General features: G+C 39.5%; 1 protein-coding gene across 5 annotated transcripts in view; it reads left to right on the top strand.

Annotated features, from left to right (window-relative positions):
- The window catches only part of BCL11B (BAF chromatin remodeling complex subunit BCL11B), a 92,512-nt gene extending 70,485 nt beyond the window's left edge, over nt 1-22,027 (top strand). For 3 of the 5 annotated variants that reach the window (XM_030949520.1, XM_030949523.1, XM_030949522.1), the window contains one exon: nt 19,397-22,027. In XM_030949520.1, the coding sequence (XP_030805380.1) occupies nt 19,397-21,408 (2,012 nt within the window). In that variant the 3' untranslated portion in view covers nt 21,409-22,027. The remainder of the gene's footprint in view (nt 1-19,396) is intronic. The other 2 variants (XM_030949521.1, XM_030949524.1) reach the window with 1 other exon arrangement.
- The last annotated feature ends 1,769 nt before the right edge of the window (nt 22,028-23,796 follow it).

The following is a 23,796-nucleotide window of genomic DNA, read 5'->3' as shown; positions in this document are numbered from 1 at the left end:
ATTGGGAGAGTATTTGTTGACTTAGATAGGTCTGCTGAGCAGAGTCCATGTTGCCAGGTTCAGTAGACAAAGCATATACACCAGATTTATCCATTCCTCATCCATATTGACAAAGGGATAAATATTGACTCAAATGTTCAATCTTGTTTCCCTCCCATCCCCCTTCCTAGCAAAACCCCAAGTACATGTTTAATGGATAGACCCAATTGACCAAGCTTAGATAAAAATACCTCGTGCTTGTAGCTATGAAATGGCATCAATTAGCCTGAGTAACAGGTCATCTTGCCTGAGACAGCACACATCATTAGGCCTAAAAAGATGATAATATGTAATTTATAAATATATATCATATGCTTTTCCTAATGAGTTATGAAAAAACATTTTACCATCATATATTTTTAGTTATGTAATGAATGTTACAGTATGTGAATCAGCTTGATTTAAAAATACAAAAGAGTTGAAGTACCCTAATAATAAATCTGTAGGTGTGTGTTGGAAAGGAGATGAATTTCGCGTGACTGATGAGATATTAACAGTTTTGACCTGATCTCTCAGTGACTGATATTGATAACACTCATTCCTAGAGCACACTGAGGTTCCCATACGGCACAGCCTCTGTTGAGGTTGGAGGGGGTGTGTGAAGCTCATGCTGAGTCCAGTGTTTCTAAATGAAGTTCTTGGATCAACTCAATTCATTTTTGTGAATCACAACTGTAAATTTAGCAAGCAGAAAGTGCCTGTTTCATAATGCTGCCTGACTTTGGCAATGGGACATTATCATTGTGTACTCTGAAGTGCTCTCCTCGTCTGAGATGTCAGTGTCTTGGGGCTCCTTGCAAGGATTTGCTGGCCTCAGAGTTAGGAAATATTTTCCTGATAATCAGCCTATACTGTCAGTAGCCCAGTTAAATCTCATTAGTTCTTCTTATACCCCAGTGAGATCTGCAAACAATTCCTTGCTAGCCTCACTATCTGTCTCCTGTCAGACACTCCTGGATGATTATCTGGAGTCTCCAACCAAACTCTGGTTATAAGTCAGCCTGATTGCTGTCTGATTTGTGCGTGTCCAGGGCCCTTCTTCCTGCTTTGCATCCCATATCCCCAACTGCATTTTTCTGTAAATCTGATGTGCCATGATGTTTTGGTTAGAAAATAACTTCTGTGTAGGATTAAACATCTGCCTGAGTGATAAAGGCAAAACAGTCCAGACTGAGCGCTGTCAATCAACCCTTCTGTCACCCAGCTCTGTCTTCTGGTCTCAGGGGTAGAGGAGGGAAGGCTCTTCATCTAGGAACCTTGACACAGAACTGTGGAAAGTAATCTTACTTCTCAGTTAAGTACATGGGCCAAATTCAGTCCTTAGTTTCACCATCCCAAGGTGTTCTTGAAGTCAGAATCTGATCCACAGCAAGACTAAATGGGAAACTATTTTTTCTGCAGAACAAAGACCAAAATGGCCTATGATTTTGTGCACCTTGCTGATTGGAGGGCGTTGTTAAATTGGAGGTAATTCAGAGAAGAACAACAAAAATTATTAAAATGTTGACAGGATTTTTTTGAAAGGAAAGATAAAAAAACTAAAAATATATGAGCAAGTTAAATAAAGAGCAGGTAGAGGGATTATGATTGAAGTGTCAAGGAACGGTGGAGACGATTCAGTAGTGTGACAGCCCTTCCAGGCCCCATTTTCAGAAGGTTTGGAGTGAGGTTTCAAAGTCTGTGAAGCCAAATAGACTTCAGTATCAGCCTGATGCTACACATAGGTGTATTTTCAGAATGAGAGTTATAGCCATGAATAATAGGTAACAGAACTATGTGTGAAATGAGTATTAGAAAAAAATTCCAGACCATGACTCATTTTCAGGTCATAGAGTGCTCTTAAGAGGTGGAAAACTGCCAAATTTCAGCAAAGTACTTACAAAACCATCTCTTAGTGTTTGGTGAATATGTCTCCTTTGTTTAAGCCTCAACAAAGGTAGGAACAGACAAGAAACTTTTTAGTCAATCAGAAATCAAGAGCAAACAAACTAAGGGAGGGATGGTTTGTAAAGGAGCTACCATATCTGACTTATGCCCAGTCCTGAAGTTTTCCATTTGCTGTTAGTTACAATTCAGTCTCCTGTGGGAACAATAAGAAAGAATAAAGTAAGAATTGTGTAAAAGCAGACAGTGTGATTTTTCTGTCCATATCTCTAGAGAGTACCTTGTGATGGTCTACTTCTGTGACCTGCTCAGGTTGCACATGGCAGTGCAAGTGTCCCCGTTTAATACCCCATGAATCAGGCAGCAGACCAAAAACTGATGTAGTTTTTTGTTCACAACAAATAGAGATGTGGAACTCATTGCTGCAGGTTGCCCTATGGGCTAAAAATAATGAACAGGCTAGAGTACGATTGATCAATCGTACTCTAAACCATTGATTGCCAGGAGGTCTGGACAGGGTCTAGTTGTGAACTTTTTTCTACCTTGGTTCACAAGCTTTTCCCCTAAGCTTCAGCTGGTGACCATGCTTGAAAATGGGTTCCTGACTGTGGGCATGACCCAGAGGGTTTAGGCTCTTACATGAACAAGAGCAGCAGCGTCTGGCTGATAGTTTCTCACTGATTTCACTCTGTCCAGAAAGAGACCTTGAGATCCAGCCCAGGAGGCCATCATCTCTCTCTCTCCTGTGTGAAACATCATTTGGGTCTGGCCTGAACACCTCCTTCCACTAGTTTAGCTAAAGGAGTCTTCCAGACAGATAATCCAGAATACTTCAGGGTATAGATAATTTAAACTGATTGCCACTCCAGTTCAGCTGGCCTGTTTTAGCATACCTGTATAAATGTACAGTGAGAAATTTCCTGATAGAGCCAGTTTTAAGCTGACAGAAATAGCAGCTACAGTGGGGTTTGCACTGGTTAAACTGAGTCCTTTTGATTAAACTGGTGCCAAATTCTGTGTGGACAAATCCTCATATTGTAACAAACCCACACATCCTCCCTTTCCTCTGACAATCATATCAGGCTGGTGAGTCCTATGGACCCAATCTAATAGAAATGGAATTTTTACCATGCAAATCTTATTACCTAAAGTGCCAATGAAACTAATGGGATTTTGGATAGTAAAAAATACTCTGTATGTGATACATAGTTTGGAATATAAATTCATGGGGTGTGTGGGGGGGAGGAATATAAGGAAAAGGAGCTGTTATTATGTGTAGTCCTTTATGACTTTGGAAGACCTATTCCTCCCAACACCTCTCACTTGATTTTAGTGGGACCAAAATGGTGTTTAATGTCTTGCTGAAAATAATGAGCTCCTTGCAGGATTTGGTTTTGAAATTACACAACTAAGTAAGTGTCTTGTTTGCTTTAGAACTCGTATAAGGGAGGGGAACAGAAATAAAAAATATCCCAAACACTCCACTCCAAGGACAGACATATAGAGGAATACATATTTTTCCATTTTTACTGTGGAGGTTGACTGAATGCAAAAAGAACACAGGGAACATTTGGACATATTTTGACAATCCCTTGATTAAAAAAAAAGTTAAAAAAAAACTGAATCTATTTAGATAACACTTTCATTTAAGCCCCCTCCCCAATATACACACACACATATATATGCTAGTGTCCTCAGGCTTCCAACCTGTGTGGCAGCTCTCAGCCTGAGGACAGTGTCAGCAGACAGATCTAAAGTTAATAACTGAAGTGTTGCAAACACTACATCCTTTAAAACTGTTTCCTGCAGTTCCTGTGTTGTAATAACACAGCACATCTTGAGAAGGGTTCAACACCCCTTGTCATTACTTGGGCATAATTCCTACTGATTTTTCTGGGTGCTTAGTTTATGTGTACATTCAGGCCTAAAATATTTTGAAGTAAAATCTTTTTAATAAACTACAGTGTTGTGCTATGTTGATAGTGATGGTGATTACTCAGTGTCGCTGAGCTTAATCCCAGTTGGCAGCTAAGCACCACACAGCCACTTGCTGACTCCTTTCCAGTGGGATGGGAGATGGAATCAGGAAGGTAAGAGTAAGAAAACTTGTGGGTTGAGATAAGAACAGTTTAATAATTGAAATGAAACAAAAGAATAATGAAAAATTGTAATCAAAAGGCAAATAACAAAACAAGAGAGAAGTAAAACTGAAGAAAAACAAGTGATGCAAATATAAACCCACTGCTTACTGAGAAGAGAGTGATACCCAGACTATAGACAAGCAGCAGCCCCTAGCCAGCTTTCCCCATAATTTATATACTGGACAGGAGGGCATATGGCATGGAATATCCTTTTGGTCAGCTGGGGTCAGCTGTCCTGGCTGTTTCCTCTTCCAGCTTTTTGTGCACACCCAGCCCACTCGCTGGCAGGGCAGCACGAGAAGAAGAAAAGTCCTTTGGGTAAGCAACAGCTAAAACATCAGTGAGTTATGCACATTATTCTCATTCTAAATCCAAAACACAGCTCTGTACTGGCTACTGGGAAGAAAAATAACACTATCCCAACTGAAACCAGGACACTTGGTTTCCTGTCACTTTGGAAGCAAAGATGCAATAAATGATGCCTTTATTTTTACATTTATTTTAATGAAAAAGGCAGAAAAGGCACTTCAGAAAAGTGTAGGAAAGAGGAGGAGGTCAGATATAAACAACTGCAATGTGATGTACGTTTTTGTGGCGTTGATAGTTATTATTCCCAAAGAAAATAATGCCCTTTTTTATTTGCTTTTAACATTTCGCCCTTGGCATCTGTTCCATCCATTGTGGACTAACCTACACTCTGTTCTCTGACAATGGGTTAAAGCAAGCACTTACTGAAAAGCATTCTCTACTTAATTACTTTTCCTTCTTCTGGAAGCTATTTTTTTATAGTCACATGTTAATTGTGTATTAGTAGGCCTTTCTGATTAGTTGAAAACATAATGAAACCTTTGTAAACAACAGGGAGAAAGAGGGAAAGAGGGAGGGAGGGAGCGGGAATGGGGGAGAAAGGGACCTGGAGAAAGAGAGGTGTGAAGTGGGGGCTGGATCGGTGGGGAGGAGGTCAGCCAGTTTTGAAAGGCAGAAATTATGCAAGTGGAAATTTCTGGTTTTTTTGAATGACAACTTCCTTTGCCCAAATTAATCAACTTACTTAACGAGAAATGAGATGCATGGAGATGCAAATTGCTGTTGATCTCCAAAAGCAGGGTGGCAAAGGCAGCAAGTTGGAATGGTGTGGAGGGGGGCTGAGCCGCAGCTGTCCACTAACAAGTCAGTCCTATTTGTAAAGGGCACGGAGCTGAATAACGGTTTTGTTATTGGCTTTTTCTCTTGCTCAGCCGTAGGTAGAAATGCTGCATTTGTTTCCTGGTACTATTGCAGCGAGATAGATGTCCTCCTTTTTCATCTCTCCTGCCTGTTTGGTTTTCACAGTGGAGCCCTGTGTTCTCCATGCACCCCAGCCTCTCCATGATGAGGCAAAAAATTGGGGCACATGAGGAACACAGGCTCAGGTGCGGGGTCTCAAAAATGCACACCCCTCAGAAGAGCAGGAAAAATATTTAAAAAAAGGAAAAAAAGAAACTGCACATAAACAGTGCTTAGGACCCAATTCAGTGATGCTCAGAGCCCAGCCTGTGCCGCTCAGATTCGGTGAATCAGCTGAATCTTCTCGGAGATGATTTTTCTTTCCCTGGAAAGCTGCTCCTTAAACACAATTCACATTGGTTGTTTTTAAAAGGACTCTCCTCTGTTTGCAGCGCTGGATTTTGAACGGGCAGAGCCTCCCCCTCTCCGGTCCTCCACCCCCACCCCCTTCTGTTGCTGCTTTAAAGAGCTGTGCTTATAGGGATTTTGCAGCTCTCCGTGTGTTATTAGAAAACGTGTGGCTGGGACGGTTAAAATGGGAGTGCTACTGTATGCAAGAGCAATGTTCACTGTAAGCAATCCAAGGAAATCCTGCCAAGGCAGTATATGAACAGCAGCCAAACAAAACACAGGCGCCTTTCCAGTGAAAACCAGCACACTTCTGCAAATAGAGGAAAAATTGACTTTCTGATTTGGAGTGTTTCTACAACTAAGAAGAATTACTACAGTGATTGTTCTAAAAATATTTTTAAGCAGCACATTCTCTGAGGGGTTGGGATTCTTAGCATTGTTTAATTATGCTACTCTTAGGTGACGAATCTGGATTGTATAGAAATAAAATATGAAGTTTTTAGGATGTTCTTTTTTAGCCAAGATCAGGATTATTTAAGGAGCAAAAGTTGTATTTTTATCTTTGCACTTCAAGAAGTATGATTGGAGATTCATCTTTTGCATCTTCATAGTCATAGGTTGCAATTTAACTGCTTTATCTAGAGTAACCCTCAAGATCCCTACCTCTGTAATTAATGGGTTTTATTTTTCATCTGGGTATTTTATACCCTTTTCCTTCCCTTGTCCTCCCCTTTGTGCCCCCTCCCCATTTAGGCTTTTAAAGCTTCTGTTCATTTTGCTTCTTTGTTCACTCAGGCTGGATTTTCCTTTGCAGGACTTCTGAGTCCTGTAGGAACCCTTTAGTGTAGATGTGTCTGCAAACATTCTGGCATTCAAAAATTTCCATAATGATGGAAATTGAATGGAATTCCACAAATTTGTGTATTTTCAAGAATAAATATGTTATTAAGAATTGTTTTGCTAGTCGCAACAGAATTCTTAAAAATGGAGTTTAAGAATGAAGTTTATCTAAAGCGAGCTAAAGAAATAGGACAGACCTAGGGCGAATTGCTATTGTCCTTTTTTTATTTCCAAAAATCAACATAATATCAGCAGAAGAAAAAGCAACAGAATTGCCAAGGATTAATTTCAGTTTATGTATTTCATATATTTCAACTGTTTTTCCTTTTAACTAGAGATACATAAGATCCTTTACTATTTGTTTCTCCATTTATTCCTCTAAAATATTTACAGCTGAGTTCTTTAGGCTTGTAGCTGCTGTGAAATCAGTTATCTTCTTTTAACTACACCATCGCAACCAGATTTATCCCTACACTGAACACAGTGTCTTGAGACTAACAAATCCCAATGTGGAAGACGACTTGCTTCCAGAGCCCATTGAAGCCAGTGGAAAGATTCATATTGGCTTTGGTGGGCTTTGCATTGGGATATTAAACATTTATTTCATCTTCTTCTTTTTTTTTTTTTTAATTTAACTATTCATTCTCAGAGTGACAGACCTCACTTTAAACAAATCTTAAAGTTGCCCTAATGTAGTAAATTAACTTGGGCTGTGTTTACCATGCAGACAAAACTTCCAGTGAGGTGAAACTGTAGCATATACTCCTCCCATGGTAAGATCATGGGTTTGAAGGTCTAGTTTAAGTAGCTAAGGAAGGATGGACCTCTGCCCTGTCCAGAGCTGCCCTTCTCCTTTGTGCATAATGCTGTACTCATAGCCAGTCTAACAGAGACCAAATAATATATTTATACGTGTATAAACACACATATATGCATACACACACACATACATTTATATATGTGTATGCATATAAAAATAAATGAAAGCTTGAATATGTGATAATTTCTGCCTTGACTGTGAAGGTTATCATCCTCTGTGCTCAAATTAGGACAGGGAAGTCGTGGCATATGTCGTGTCAAGGCACAGAGTGCAGTTCTGTGTCTTTAAATGTTGATGCATAGCAGTGAAACCAGGTGAGATCTGGCCCCAGGTGCTGGCTGCTGCATGCATTGTTGAACAATTTTTAAAGGATGCAGATTGGGTGGTTGGAGGAGGAAAAAGGATGGCTTTTTCTAAACACATTTTTTTTTTCCCGTGAAATATGTTTTAGGTTTAATGAAATGATTAAAAAATTATCGACTTAAGCTTCATACATTCCTCTAATAACAGCTCTGTATAATCTAGGCCTGACCTGGCTCTCACTGAGGAGCAGTACTAGTTGTCAATGCAGCCCCAGTTATGCCAAACAGAGGGAAGATTTTGTTGAGACCATGCAACTCATTTCGCTGGTGGTTGTACATGCATGCTGAATTAAGGATCCTTCACAGAATTATTTAGAAGAGAAAGCTTGGATGCTGAAGAGGTGCTCCAAGGACTGCTTCTGCTTTCCCTGTCTGCACACTGAGAGCCTACATGGCTTGAAAAACTGCTCCACAGCAAAGTCTTTTCCTTCATTCTTTTCAATGTAAATCCAGTTTTAAATCATTTTACATTCAAGAGAAGGGCATCAAGGTAAATTTGCAGATTATTTGGGTAGTGGCCCTTATTGAAGGTGTGTGGCTTCTAAAACCTAATTAGAGGTGTAGTTTGTTGCAGGCAAAAATTATTGATACACAAGGAAGGTTTTATTCAGAGACATCTGTAGGTTGGCAGCTGTGCCAGCCATGTCTGTTCTTCTAAGTAACGGAAGCCACACAGCCGGGAATAGCAACGTTTTAGTGACAAGTGTTGAGAATATTGGTTGAATTGCACTATGAAAATATTTTCATTATTTTTATTATTACAGTTCTGCAAGTGGGTTTGAGGTACGTGCCTGCCTATGTCTGCATGCGTGAGCAGATGAGCTGGAAAGGGAGGGCTGTTATTTTTATTTTTTTTCAATCACACCTCCTTAGCATTTTGTACGTATCAGCATTCTAGCCGAGCGATTTGCTAATTGCACTGGAAGACCCACTTTAAATTCAGGAATACTGAAACTTTGAAACTGTAACATTTTGACTGGCGAGAATGACCAGTCTTCTTTTCTCTTTCACAGTGAGCTAGTTGAAGGAAGCTGGCATTGTCGCAGAGTGAAAGCTCTGCAGAAGTGCCGCAGGTTTTTCATATGGAAATGTGAAATAATGGGGTGATTAAATAGAGCTGTATATTAAAGTACATCTGACATTAGAATTAGCATAATGTGCTCTAGCCCTAGGCTGAGTACTTTATTTGCCATCTGCGTCGGACCAAAATCCCCTGGGGAAGCGCTAAAATATTCTGAATAAACTCAGCCCGAGTTCTTATTGAGAGTAAAATACCATTTGTGGCACGTCGTATTGATTCGTCTTAATTGCGGTGCAGAAAAGAACATTCAGTTGCTGATGACTTTTGTACTCTGTGACAAGTCGGCTGGAGTTATTCTAACACTGCAGTTGGTTAACCTGAACAGACTGTCGTGCTCAGAGAAGGAGAAAACCTTATCTTCAGTAGCATAAACTATAGTATCATCTCCTGGCTTTACTCCTTTCTATCTTGATGGAGTGTCCTTTTTTTTAAAAATTATTATTATTATTTCCTGAAAACAGCAGCCAACAAACTGGAGGGAAAATGGAGCTTCATTGAATCAATCCAAGAAAATTCACATTCTTACCTAGTTATTCTCTGCAGTCTCCCTCCTTATACTTCCACCCCCATAGCTTTTTCAAAAAAATCCAGGAACATCTGACCAGCTTTCATCTAAGGGAGTGAAAATCAGTGGAACTTGTCCTTGAGGATCCATCTCCAGAACCATTAGTTCAAGAGATTTATTATGTATATTCTGTAAAAAGCTGTGGCTTCTCCTGTGCATAAGCCCACAGTCTTAGCTGGCTGTAATGGTTTGATTTTTGTCAACTCTCTGCTCAAATAGGTTGCTGAATACCTTTGAAAAAGTGCTTATAACATGCATAAAAGATAAATATTTCATCTGAAGGAAAATACTTTGATGCTCCATGCAATTCTCTAACATTCATAAGGTCCAGTTTTTACCCTATAATTGCCTATCATTATACACAATTTACATATTCAAACATTCTCTACAAACCTTAGTCTAGCATGTTTTTATTACAAATTCAGATCAAGGGAATAACCTTTAACTTCAGAGACAAATGAGACAAATTTACAAGTGCATGTCTGCTGTTTTCTTGTGTTTTATAAATCCCTGCAGACCTGAACACTTTTGCTATAACGCCACTCAGAACAATATACATATATTACTACTTGTTTGTAGTGCTTCGGTAATGAGTCCCCTTTGTATTAGATAACCTATATAATTCAGCATCTAGGCCCTCCATAACGTCAATTATCTCCTCATAGCTAAATGTACATTCCATTAAAACAAGATTTACAGCCTTTACAATACTTCTTAGGCTTGAATGTGGAGATTTTGTGGATTTAAAGAAGCAGAGATGGGAGTTAGCATTTGTTAAAGAAGCAATGAATTAAAACAAAAATGCTATTTTATTTAGTAACTGTGAATAGACACCTAATACCCTTAAGAAATAGTTGTAGTAAAACAGACAGAAGTACTCCTGGGGAAAAAGAATCCCAGGAAAATTTGTTTTCACCCTTTGGCTTTTTTTATTGTTTTCTAATTTACTCTTTGTTTTTCCATTATATGACATGGACAATTTCCTTCATGTACCCTCCATTTAATTCCTATTCAGATTACTGCGAATTCTTGACTGTAAGATGAGAAAATGGCACCTTAGAAGTCTGTGGGAAAAAAAAAATCCCAGCACTTGCCAGTTTTCAAACAAAACTGCTTACAGGAAACCGATTTAAAGGGAAGCTGCTGGCATATTTCATATGTTGTAGAAAAGACTGACATTATTTCAAATGCATTTGAATACCTTATGCAAAGAAAAGGCCTAAAAGTGTCCTTGAGCAGTACAAGGATTTTTCATGAGTGCTGTAAATGGGATCCTATATATTAAACCGCCAGCCATGGGTAGTCCTATGGTCTTTTAATCTCATGAGTGGGTACGGTGCCCCTCTGTATCATTGTCCCTATTTTAGCTGTTAGTTTTCACTTATTTTATGCTGCAGGTTTGTAAAACATCTGTTCAGTCTGCTAGTTGATGTTTTAGGTTCAAAGAAACTATCTAAAAGACACAAAGCTCTTTAGATGCTAAAGGTGGAGTTAGTTGAAACTGTTGTATCACAAAGGGCTAATTTAAAAGTTAACTCATTCACTATTGATCTTTTAATATTGATTTTCCTGTTTGCTCCTTACTTTTCACACTTCTCCCTTCCTCTGCTTTATAAATTGCCTTTGCATTTTAGATTTAACACCAATTAGGAGAAGGTGTTCAGAGATGACAAACATGTTTTTTATCTTCCATTTAAATGGTGCTTCTGGGTAAAAATCCCTGTGTCACGAGTTCCAACTTCTGCAACCCATTTTTCTTTCCTTTTCTGCACTAAGTAAAAGCATTTCTTATGCTTCTGTAGGCTGAACATTAACTTCCAGTAAGCCAGAAGCTCTTTTAAGGAATGAGAAATTGGACATCCAGAAGGAAGTTGCCCAAAATGCCTACTGACATTTTATACCTAAAAATATAATATTACTGTTTTGTAATGCACTAGAAATTAAACTGAGCTGTGCATTTGGTTCATTTATGTGAATCTGGCAGTCCTGATCTGAGGTATGATTAAGTCTCACAGAAAATGGGACCATTGAACGCAAGCTGCTTCAGCCAAAGGTCGCCCATGTCCATTAAGAAGCAGGAAGCATCTGTTTGTGTTATGCATGGCTGTAGTCTGCCTGCAGCCTCCTCCTTTTTTATAAGTATAAATGCCAGAGAGGACATATAATATGCTTCTGGGGAAAGTTCAATGAAAAAAACCAAATGAATTGCAACTTGGTATATTTATGTAAGTCTAGTTAAGATCCTTGTTAGTGACAACCTGGTATGGTTTATCTGGAAAAATTTGAAAAAGTCTGCATTGGTGATCATCACAGCTACTTTGAATTCATAGCCGAGTAATTCAAATCAGAGTTCGGCAAGGTGTATCAGCTTGATATCGCTAAGATTTTCAAGGATTCATGCTCTTTGTTCTTGGAGTTCTGAAAGGTTGGCTGTAGATAGCATGACAGTCTGACTTCTCAACTCTCTATTGGTAATTAATTCATTTGGTTTTCCCCTAATTTAATAAAACAGTTAATTTGGCAAAATAGATATTTATTATTACAAGAGTGACAAACAGATCATTTGCAGTTCTGCTTAATAGGAATAAAACACTGCTGTAATGGCTTCAGAAAATAAAATAGTTTCCCAAAAGTGGGGTAGCACTTAATCCACCAAAACTAGAGCTTGGCAATTGACTTTAGCACAGGAAGAATTAATAGTACATTGCTAACCATAGTGTAATATTAATATTTTTTAATATTTGTGTCAACCAGTACTACTGTATATATTTGCCAACAGGTAGAAAATGCTCTCTAGAATATTCACATCACTAATCAAAATCAGTGCAGGGAATGATAGGGTCTTGTGGGGTGTGTAGGGTCTCTTGGCATAAAGCTTCTTGCATAATCTCTGTTGAGAGCTTGCAGTCTCACTAGTCAAGGTAGAAAGTGGATGGGGAAAGCTGTAAAACCTACAGGCAGTGTGTGGGAGAAGAATATTGCATGAAGTCGTGATTTTTCTTGTGTTGAAGATGGCACTGGAGGAGATAGGCTATCAAAAGGCAAGGTAGGAAAAGAGAACAGGGCCTTGTATGGGAGGAAATAGGATTCTGTAGCTGAGAAGTAACACCTCACGATTACTTCTTTCTTCAGACACCCCTGATTTTCCATCCACCTCTTAAAAACATTTCATTTTTGTTTCCCTGTCACATTCTTTCCTCTCACTGGCCTCATCCTTAGATTCCCCATTTCCAGATGATGACAGGCCCTGTGGCCCCTCATGCTTGGGCTTTTACACCTAAACCTTCATCTTCTTGACTGAGATGCACTTCAGGTTAGCTGAGATTTACAGGAGACCAGGGCTGTTTATCTGAGCGTAGAATTGGAGGTGCGTGGGCTGTGAGACTGCAGACGACTTGTTAAGTCATAAAATACCAACTTTAGCTTCCAATTGACACTAACTTTATGAACTGTTGGTGATAGTCCCTGTAACCCTCAGCAGGATGTGCTGCAAGACTCTCTTGAGCCCTTTCTTTAGATGAGGCAGTGTAGGGATGGATGAACTGTGTTAACTCTGGGGATGGAGTTGTGCTTGTTTTTCATCTTCAGTTCTTGCTGCCATCAAAACAGAATTAATATTAAGAGAGGTGGAAAGAGATGTGGAACTTTTGTGTCTATTGTTTAAAGCTAGTGATTGGCCTTGGACTGGCAGGGGTGATTCACACACAGACTTGAACCCTACTTTACATTTCTGTCTTAATTTTTATTGAGACTGTCAGTCCTTCTGAAATTGAGGTAGCAGCACTTTCAAACAGCTCAGTGAATGCAGGGAAGGAGGGTAAAATGCTCAATATTGTGTCTGCTCAAATAATGTTTATTCTATTATAAACATAGGTAAGTAAAAGTTTTTGCTAACTTGGAAAATTTAAAGTTATAATATGGCTTATAAAACCCTTCAGCATAAATACTGAATACCATTCTCAATATATTGGAGATATTTTTGCAGACCCAACCAAGCACTAAGCATGAACTGATATAGGTCACATAGCAGATCAACACTGCAGACACCTGAAAAGCATTTGGCCCTTGTCTGGGTGATCTGTCAAACCACTTATGATGGTATATTTTTTTCACCATGCAACACTAAATATTTCCAGTATTTAATGCCCTTCTCTTTAATGTCAGCTGGTCTTATAAGGAGACTTGTTAAAATTGTGTTCTCAATTATGGCATTTTAATTTAATAATAATTCAATTCAAGGTGTGTTTTTTATGGAGCATCCATGCTACCTTTATTGGTATTATTAGGGTAACCATCATAATAGCATGGAGTAATTATTTAAATGTTCATTAAAAATCAAGTGGTGGAGAAGAGAGTAATACTGGAGGAAAGATTGTAGGAACCTGATACATGTGTGTTCCTGAGTGCTACAATAAAAGGTGTTCTTTCTTTAAAGCTTGCAAGTTTCTACTTTTCCTGAACTTCTAAAGGTGCAGTAAACCAACATTAAAATTCCTTAACATTTTTATTGCTGCTGTTGTAACTTTGTAAAATGGAACCAGAAACATTATCTGGAAAGTACTGCTAGAGGTAAGGAATGGCAGTGGTTATATGGACCTGGCTGCACGTCTTCCCTGCAGTCCTGGCAGGGTTATGGGTGGGTGATGAAAACGAGGGGGAGTTCATTCCCTGTTACTGCTAATGGAATTATTCAGGCATGCTGAGGGGAGGATTCATAAGGCACTGGATGTCACTGTAGCTCAGCAGAAAATAATGAATTCTCAACAGTTCTTATCTCACACTGATTATTGTTTGATGGTATCCAGAATAACTGAGGATATTTTGAGGGAAATTTTTATCTCCAGAGTAAAGGCGCTTGGCATTCAGGGTACATATAAAGTTATGCACCTACTGGGCAAGGAAGATCTGCATATCACTAAAGGATACAAGTCAGACTGCAGGGGACAGATAAGTCAGGGATTCAGGCTGACTGGTGCAGTGGGGTGGATGTCTACAGACCCAGTCTAGTCTTGTTCTGACCTGTGTTTTCTCACTGTCTTCTGTAAGGGCAGAATTTGGGAGGCGGGGTCTGAATTCAGATTTGTTTAGAGCTGTTCATGAAAGAGAAAAAGGCTCCTTATTGCATTGACATTTTGAATGGAACATAATCTGTCATGCACTGATCGAGGGAACGCATTTTAATATTTCTGGAAAAGACCATTTTTTGTCATAATATGCAGAAAAGGCAACAGTGTTCAATAAGTTCAAAGTTTATAATGACCTGGTTTAGGAGAAAGTATTAGAGAGATTTTTAATCTCCCAGGCAAAAATACAACAAGATCTAATTGCTGGGAGTTGAACTCAGCAATTTGAATCAGAAAGACAGCTTTCTTTTTCATACTGAAAATAGTCAACATGGCCACTGACTGCTCCAATACAAAGTGAATTCTCCCTCAACATTTCCAAATCAAATTGGGAGAAGGGGATGCTAAAAGACACAAGGCGGTTCAGCTGCAAATCCTTGGGTTGGATGATAACTGTGAGGTGCAGACTAACTTGTTTCCTGTGTTTTGCATGTACATCTGGGTAGGACAAAATATTAAGATCTTAAATTGCAGGAAGAAAGATTTAGATTAGGCACTTGGGGAATCTTAATGATGGTAAAGGAGAGAACGAATGAGGTAGACTTTAAAAAGATTGTAGGCTCTCCATTTGGTGGCCTTTGAAGCAGGATATTGGAGCAGCTGGCATAGATATGAATAGATTCATAGATATGGACATGTGGTGACAGGACAAAGAGGGAACTAAAAGAAAGTAGTTTTAGATAGGATATTAGGAAAAAAATCTTTACTCTGAGATTGGCAAGGCACAGGAACAGGTTACCCAGAGAAGTTACAAATGTCTCATCCCTGGAAGTGTTCAAGGCTAGGCTGGATGGAAGTCTGAGCAACCTGGTCTAGTGAAAGATGTCCCTGCCCATGACCGAAGGGCTGGAACTGGATTAACTTTGAGGTCCCTTCCAATCCAAACCATTCTATGACTCTATCATCCTTTGGGTCAGGAATTGGATGAGGCCAAACCTTAGGGTTTATCCCAGTCCTCTCATTCTTTAATTTCACAATCTTTCCTAGCCTTTAAATGATATTTCTGAATAACTGAAATACCATTTCAATAGGTCTTAGTAAGATTCAGCCCTACAAACCTCTGTCATGTCTAAACTGGCAGGATTTGTTTGGCTTTACTGTAACCTGGAAGTTACAATTGATTGCTCAGGAGCTGTGACCTGGATGTCTCATCTCTGTACATACACATATCTACGAACTACTGTAAAAATAAATTATACTTCAGCCCTTAGCCCCGAAATTCAAGCCTAGTTACAGACAGTCGGATTGAAACCATGTGCAATTCATTGAACAGTATTAATGAAGTCTTGGCTTGTGTTTGACTCTAAGCACATGAATAATTTCATCACTATCCAACAGAGCACTTCAGCCTATGCTTAAGTTTCACTGATGTTGATTACTCACATGCTCAAAGTGAAGCACATGCTGAAGTGATAAAGACTGCATATGGCAAAGACTATATAGGTAGTTGTCATAAAGTGGGTATTTAGGCAGACTTCAGTGCAGGTGGCAAGGGATTAAGATAGCTATACATCAAAAATAGCCTTATAACAAACACTTTTATAGTGTAGGTGCCTTATTAAATATAAGGCTCATTCTTGAGCAATACATGGCTGTTTCTGGGCATGTTTAAAATATTTAGCAAGTTTTTGAACATAAAAATGTTTGGAGTGAATCTTCAAAGAGTTTTTGACATTGTTCTGTTCTTAAAAGTGAGGATCTACACTGCTCAGGGCAACTTTTAGGCAAGATAACCAAAAGTGATAATATGGTAATTAATTTTTTTCTATTTTTTTAAAGGGGGAGTCTGGGGAGAGTCTTTGAGGGCTGTAAGATATATATATATATATATATAGGTATGCATATATGAACATTCATGAATCAGTCAGAGATTAGTAGCTGGGTAGCCTACAGTCAATTTTGCTGTTGTGCTGAGGTCTCCTGAAGAGGAGCCCTAAGGAACATAAAAGCTAAACAAAACAAACAAGGGAGAGAAGGCCTATGGCTGCTAGCATATAAATCTTAGATCACTAGTAGCACTAATTTTGTCATTTTGAAAGAAAACTAAAAAGGTGGGGACTTACTTTCCCCTCTTGAATTTCATGGAGGTGAAGTTTTGGAGTGCAAAACAAACCAAAATATCTTAGTTCCATGTAACATGTAATAGCAAGCATCCAGCCAGCTGCCATTTTGAGGGTAATTTTTTTAATCAGCCATTTCAGTTTTAGGTTGGCCTTGATCCTCATCCTGCTCAGGGATTTTCCTTCTTACGTATGTGCCTCTTCTGAAGTAAACATGTTGCTGTTGTTGTCGCCTAATACACAGCTGCTTTCTTCCCCCTGTCAGTTCTTGAGCTAAGCAAAGAGAATGCATGCACATACACAGACACTCAGGCACTTTATTTTTTTAAAGAAAAAAAGGCCACAACAAAAAAAGAGTGCATGCTGTGACTTTAAAAATGAAAGAATTGAACAGCTGTGGGTAATAAATCGATTAATTAGAGTGGATAAAGTGAAGGTGAAGGGTGCAGAGCACTCTTTAATTTGAAGATATATGACCTTGTAAGATGCTGCACTTCATTTGCTATTAGATCACACTTCGGAAGGGGCTTTATTAAAATCTATTCTAGGGTGAGCTGAGGTAAAACATATTGTTCAAAAAAGCTTTTGACAGAGTATGTTATATACTTTAGTCTGCTTCAGTGATTTCTGTCACTTTTTATACTACACATGTTGCTGTGCAAGAAAAGTTAAAGGTCTAGACATTTTCATAATATTTCTGTAAGAAAGAGAAATTTAAATATTTGAAGTAATAATGGGAGCATTTACAGTTGCTTTGGCTACAAAGCTGACATAAAACTTCCTAACTGCTTCAGTGCTGTGTAGATTTTTAAATGATAATGTATCAGTTTCTTTCCATGTTTGTATGTGGCTTTCATTAATGTCAATAGCAGTTACAGGCACTTTTTTCCAAGCCAAGGGCAGTTCCCAAACTTGGTTTTTTCCCCATAGTGATTGTTAGAAATTAATCAAAGCAACTGTGTCTGGCCCATACAGACACAGAGTGTGGGGCCAGGGCGTGGGGGCCACATCAGCCAGGCAGAAATGTCTACTGTATTGTGAACATTTTTTATTGGCTGTGAGGAGACAGCTTCAGTGAAATCAGGGTTTGAAGCTGCTATCCACAGCAATAGCCCTGCTAAATCAATAAGTGCATGAATATTTGCACCACATTTATCACCTACCTTTGTAAATATGTCTCAATCTGATATGTGCTTTTTCCTTTATGCTGTTATGGATGCATTTTTGTTGATAAGATTAAATAACCTGACAGGCTGATAAGTAGGCAGATAATCTTCTAGCCTCCTTGTCTAAGGTTTTGTAGGTTTTGCTAGCAGCAGTCATTCCTGTAACAGCCAGAAGAGGGGAATTGAATCAGCTTCTCTTGATGTGCCCAAGTTCAAATGTTTGTTTTTTGTTTTTTGGGATTTTTTTGGTCTGCTATGAGTCATTCCTCTTTACAAGGTAGTTTTGATAATATGTTTCTGTTTTCTTTATAAACACTTTAATTTTCAAGCTCATGTAACAGGCTTTTGGGAATGGCAGAGCCCCTTCTAGAAAGTGTCTGTTAGCTCAGCTCTGGATTTGAGCTCCCGTGGAGGGGTGGAATCAGGCATTGCTTGTGTCCTGGGTCCATCATGGGACAGAAAGGAAGCTTGGTTCAAGTATTGAGCTTTCAGGAAGTTTGGTGCCTTTATGTTCAATGTGGCCATTCCTAGACAAGACATGTGCTATCATAAACAAACAAGCAAGTAAGGAATTAATTTTTGATTTTCCAAAATGGTCAGTTTTTTTCAGGAAACCTCCCACTCATTTAAAAACAAACAACAAAACAAATCCTGGATCATGATTTTCAAGTTGACACATATTTATGAATTTATCAGAGTCTTGAAGAGGCATTGAAAAAAGGAGGGGGGCAGGGAGGGAAGTGCTTTTTGCAGATACCACATAGTTTACATTGTGCCCAGGACAGGAATTTTCTAGCTAGCAAAATTATGACTGTGATGCAGACTTGTCCACACCTGTCCTTTATGTAAAGCTGAATCAAGGTTAAAGGAATGCTTTCCACCTTTATGCAGTTGTTCCAAGAGGCTAGAAAAGCAAACAGAACAGTGTTTTTGGCTCTGGTGAGCATTTCTGCATTGGAGGGCAGGCTCAGGCTCAGAAATTCTTGGGACCCGGTTCAAGCATGGCCCGACATTTGTTACTGTTAATTGCAACTGTGCTGTCGGCTTTGATTACTGGATGTTTCATTTGAGTGGCTTCTTGGTGTTTTGGCAAAAAGAACGTCAAAGTGGTTTATGCAAGGGTATGTTTTCCAAGCTCCTGTTGACTTGAATAGGACTTTTGTGGCTAAATAGCTACATAATATTTTAAAAATGGAAGTGCTGGCATGACTTAAGCATGTATAAATTAAATTCAGCAAGATCTCAGGAGACTGATGCATGAAGTATATAAAATGAGAAAGTGAAAATGACACTGAAGGTCCTTACAGGTGCCTTGTAAAACCTACCACACCACATTTTTCTTGGTTTTTGTCTGTAGTCATAAATCCCTTGAAACAAATTCCTTTTTGTGGAATAAACACATGAAAGGATTTGGATCCTTACACATAATAAAAGAAGGTTTTATTTGCAAATTAGAGGATGTAAACGTATATAGCACAAATGCGTATGTGTGATATTTGTCATACATGTTAAGTGAATAAGTGCGGTGAGTAAATGTGCTGTTCAACAATTTATATCAGTCAATACGTTGCAATTAAATCCTTCTTTCAGAAATGCCAAGGAGGAAGTGTGTTAACAAAATAAAGTGAATGCCAACTGTATTTAAATGTTCTCCGCTGTATTATTTTTTAAGTGTTCTTTCTGTTTTTTCTTTTATAGGTAAAGATGAGCCTTCAAGCTATATTTGCACAACATGCAAGCAGCCTTTTAATAGCGCTTGGTTCTTGCTTCAGCATGCCCAGAACACACATGGATTCCGCATCTACCTGGAAACAAGCCCTTCAAACAGTTCCCTTACTCCACGCATCACCATCCCTCCTCCTCTGGGACCGGAGACTGTTGCACAGTCCCCGCTGATGAATTTTCTTGGAGACAACAACCCTTTCAACCTTTTGCGCATGACAGGACCCATCCTGCGTGAACACCCTGGCTTTGGTGAGGGTCGGCTCCCAAACACGCCTCCGCTGTTCAGCCCACCGCCTCGTCATCATCTGGATCCACATCGCCTTAGTGCCGAAGAAATGGGGTTAGTTGCCCAGCATCCCAGTGCCTTTGACAGAGTTATGCGTTTAAACCCCATGGCAATTGAGTCCCCAGCGATGGATTTCTCCAGAAGGCTTCGAGAGCTGGCAGGAAACAGTTCCACCCCTCCGCCAGTCTCACCCAGTCGCACCAACCCTATGCATCGTCTGTTGAATCCTTTCCAGCCGAGCCCTAAATCACCTTTTTTGAGCACCCCGCCACTGCCCCCCATGCCCCCCAGCAGCACTACGCCTCCCCAGCCTCAGGCCAAGAGCAAGTCCTGTGAATTTTGTGGGAAAACATTCAAGTTCCAGAGTAATCTTATTGTGCACCGGCGCAGTCACACAGGAGAAAAACCCTACAAGTGTCAGCTCTGTGACCATGCTTGCTCCCAGGCCAGCAAGCTAAAACGCCACATGAAAACGCATATGCATAAAGCTGGCTCCATGACGGGAAGGTCAGATGATGGACTGTCCACCACTAGTTCCCCTGAGCCAGGCACAAGTGAGCTCACTGGAGAGGGACTGAAATCCAGTGAGGCAGATTTCAGGAATGAGAGCGATCCTTCCCTCGGCCATGACAACGAAGAAGAGGAAGAGGAGGAGGAGGAGGAAGAGGAGCTTGAAAATGAGAGCCGACCAGAGTCGAGCTTTAGTATGGACTCAGAGCTGAGTCGTAACCGAGAAAACGGCTCCAAGTCGCTGCCAGATGAGAAATCCCTCGTCCTGGGAAAAGTCATTGAGAATGTAAGTCTAGGTGCCATTCAGCAATATAACGACATGTTAGCTGAGAAGCAGAAGAGGAGTAGCTTCATGAAAAGGTCCTCTGACCAGCGAGACTTGTGTCCTCGAGACCTCTGTCAGAGAGATCCGGGTGACGAAGACTCAGTGGTAGGAGAGCTGGACCGCACTGAGGAAGGTACGGTCAATGGAAGAAACTTTGGCCCGGGTGAACCCTTCCCAAACTTGTTCCCCCGCAAGCCAACACCTATCACGAGCCCCAGTTTAAACAATTCCTCTAAAAGAATAAAGGTAGAGAAAGATTTGGACTTGCCACCAGCAACGATAATACCTTCCGAAAACGTTTACTCCCAGTGGCTGGTAGGGTATGCAGCATCGCGGCACTTCATGAAGGATCCGTTCCTCGGATTCACAGACTCCCGACAATCCCCCTTCGCGACCTCCTCCGAGCACTCATCGGAGAACGGGAGCCTGCGTTTCTCCACTCCGCCGGGGGACATGCTGGACGGGGGGCTCTCAGGGCGCAGCGGCACGGCCAGCGGAGGCAGCACCCCCCACATCAGCGGACCCGGCCCCGGGCGACCCAGCTCGAAGGAAGGACGCAGGAGCGATACATGTGAGTACTGTGGCAAGGTCTTTAAGAACTGCAGCAATTTGACGGTTCACCGTCGGAGCCACACTGGAGAGCGGCCTTACAAATGCGAGCTCTGCAACTATGCATGTGCCCAGAGCAGTAAGCTGACGCGCCATATGAAAACGCATGGCCAGATAGGGAAGGAGGTCTACCGCTGCGACATTTGCCAGATGCCCTTCAGTGTTTACAGCACCCTGGAGAAACACATGAAAAAGTGGCATGGAGAACATTTGCTGACAAATGACGTCAAAATTGAGCAGGCAGAAAGAAGCTAAGGCCCCCCTCACCCCCCCCCATCCCCTCCCCACCCCCACCTCCGCTAGGTTAAATTTCAGGGGTCTAGGTAACATTTTATTTGTACAGTTTAACTATTGTCAACTGAGAAAAGATGACCTAACTTGCCTCCGTAAACATAACTTAGCATAACTATGGTAAGGTGCCAGACTTTGGCACTTAAATATAACCTGTGTCTACAAAGTTCTATTAAACCCGAGGGTTGATTAAGGCAGTAAAAATTGTGGAGCCTTTTAACTGTGCAATAATTTCTGTATTTATTGGGTTTTTGTAATTTTTTGGCATGTGCAGGTACTTTTTTTATTCTTTCTGTTTAAATTTCTTTAAAAATTTTGTTGGGTATCCCTTTTTAATTTTACCCAGTTGTAGCCTGAGATTACTTGCATTGTAGGAGAGAAACATATCTTTTAAAATTATAATTTTTGGGCCGCTGCTTTGTTGAAATTTAAGCTAAGTGTGTGTAATTTCTTGTGAGGAAGCCAGCATTTGAACTGAAATCTCTCTTTTTTCTTTTTTGTTTTTTCCTTCTTTCTTTCTTTCTTTCTTTCTTTCTTTCTTTCTTTCTTTCTTTCTTTCTTTCTTTCTTTCTTTTTTTCTTTTTTTTCTTTCTTTTCTTTTCTTTCTTTCTTTCTTTCTTTCTTTCTTTCTTTCTTTTCTTTCTTCTTTCTTTCTTTCTTTTCTTTCTTTCTTTCTTTTCTTTTCTTTCTTTCTTTCTTTCTTTCTTTTCTTTCTTTCTTTCTTTCTTTTCCTTCCTTCCTTCCTTCCTTCCTTCCTTCCTTCCTTCCTTCCTTCCTTCCTTCCTTCCTTCCTTCCTTCCTTCCTTCCTTCCTTCCTTCCTTCCTTCCTTCCTTCCTTCCTTCCTTCCTTCCTTTTTTTCTTTCCCCTTAGATAACCTTGAAGATTAGGGAAAACAAAATTGTACAGCGGATAACAATCTTTAAAATTAGCACTTTCTTTTGAAATTGGATCAAATACGTAGCACTGACAATGTCGCTGAAGATAGAGGCCTTTTCTAGATGAATTTCAGCACTAAAGTTATGGCAACAAAAAAGACAGATGCAGAAGGCTGCTACACTCAAAACCCAGAAACATTCTTAATTGTGCATTACTATAGGATAGTTTCTTCTTGTTAAAAGCTATGGCAACATAATGATGCCAGTTTGTCACTTTCTGGAGTGTTTTTCCCTCCCTCTTCCCCTCCTGTGACTCTTCCAAGAGACAATAAAAGTACATCTTGAGCATTTTAATATTATTTTCAAACCTCAGAGGAGCCAAATGCCATAATTTTTTTTTTTGAAACCACAAAATCATAAATTTGAATTTAGGACATCTACTTTAGTACATATTTGCTGTAGTTGATTACTAAAAGGTAGGAAAGTGTGAATTTCTCGATGAAAAGCCTCAACTCAGGCATTTGGTTTATGAATAGAAATATTAGAACTATCTTAGATGCTGTACAGTGATGTTATTATAAAGAAGGGAAAAATAAATTCTGCTTGATTTACCTGTCTTGGCAAGATTCTGCTCCTGCTGAAGTTGGTAAGATTTTTTCCAACTTAATTAGGAACAGAATGGAATTGTATTCAGATAAAAGCATTATGACAGAGAAAAATTAAAGCAAAGAAAAATGCACCTGCTCTACTTTCAAATTCCAAATTTTTAAAAGCCTTTTTCAACTAATATTAGCAAACAGTAGACAATTATGGTTAGAGATTTTAATTATGTTGACCCGCACTTTAAATCTTTTGTTTGTGGTTAAGAGAAAAATGGCTTCTCAACAAGAAATTACATCATATTCTACTTGGCCCAAAGGTGGGTTAAACTGTAAAGGAACAGCTGAGATTAAGTGTCAGTGTTGCTAAGCATGGCATTCACAATACTGGCACTATAAAGAAAAATAAATAAAAATAATTTATTGGACAGTTTTTCTACTGCCATTCAATTTGACGTGAGTGCCTTGAAAACTGATCTTCCTATTTGAGTCTCTTGAGACAAATGCAAAATGTTTTTGTGAAATGGAAAGACTTTTAAAAAAAAAAAGTAAAACAAGAAAAGTACATTCTTTAGAAAAAAAAAAGAGCCACATTTACTTAAAAAAAATAAAAATTACTGGTTGAAGATAGTGGACATGAAAATGCCATAAGACCCAATCAAATGAAGATGTATACCCAGCACAACTTCGGACATACATTAGCTGAATTATTCTCAGCCTTTTTTTTTTTTCAGGACAACGCTGCTTAGGAAATGGAATGGAAATGATTTACTGCTGAATTAAAACTCAAATGACACAAATTACAAGTTGCTATCATTGAATGAGAAAAAACAATTCAGGAACAACGGCTAATTTTTTTTTAAAAGTTAAATTTAGT

The sequence above is a fragment of the Camarhynchus parvulus genome, chromosome 5, assembly GCF_901933205.1.
Source record: "Camarhynchus parvulus chromosome 5, STF_HiC, whole genome shotgun sequence".
In the NCBI taxonomy this organism is placed as follows: Eukaryota; Metazoa; Chordata; class Aves; order Passeriformes; family Thraupidae; genus Camarhynchus; species Camarhynchus parvulus.
The sequence above is the reverse complement of the archived record's forward strand: the minus strand, read 5'-3'. Positions and strand labels throughout refer to the sequence as shown.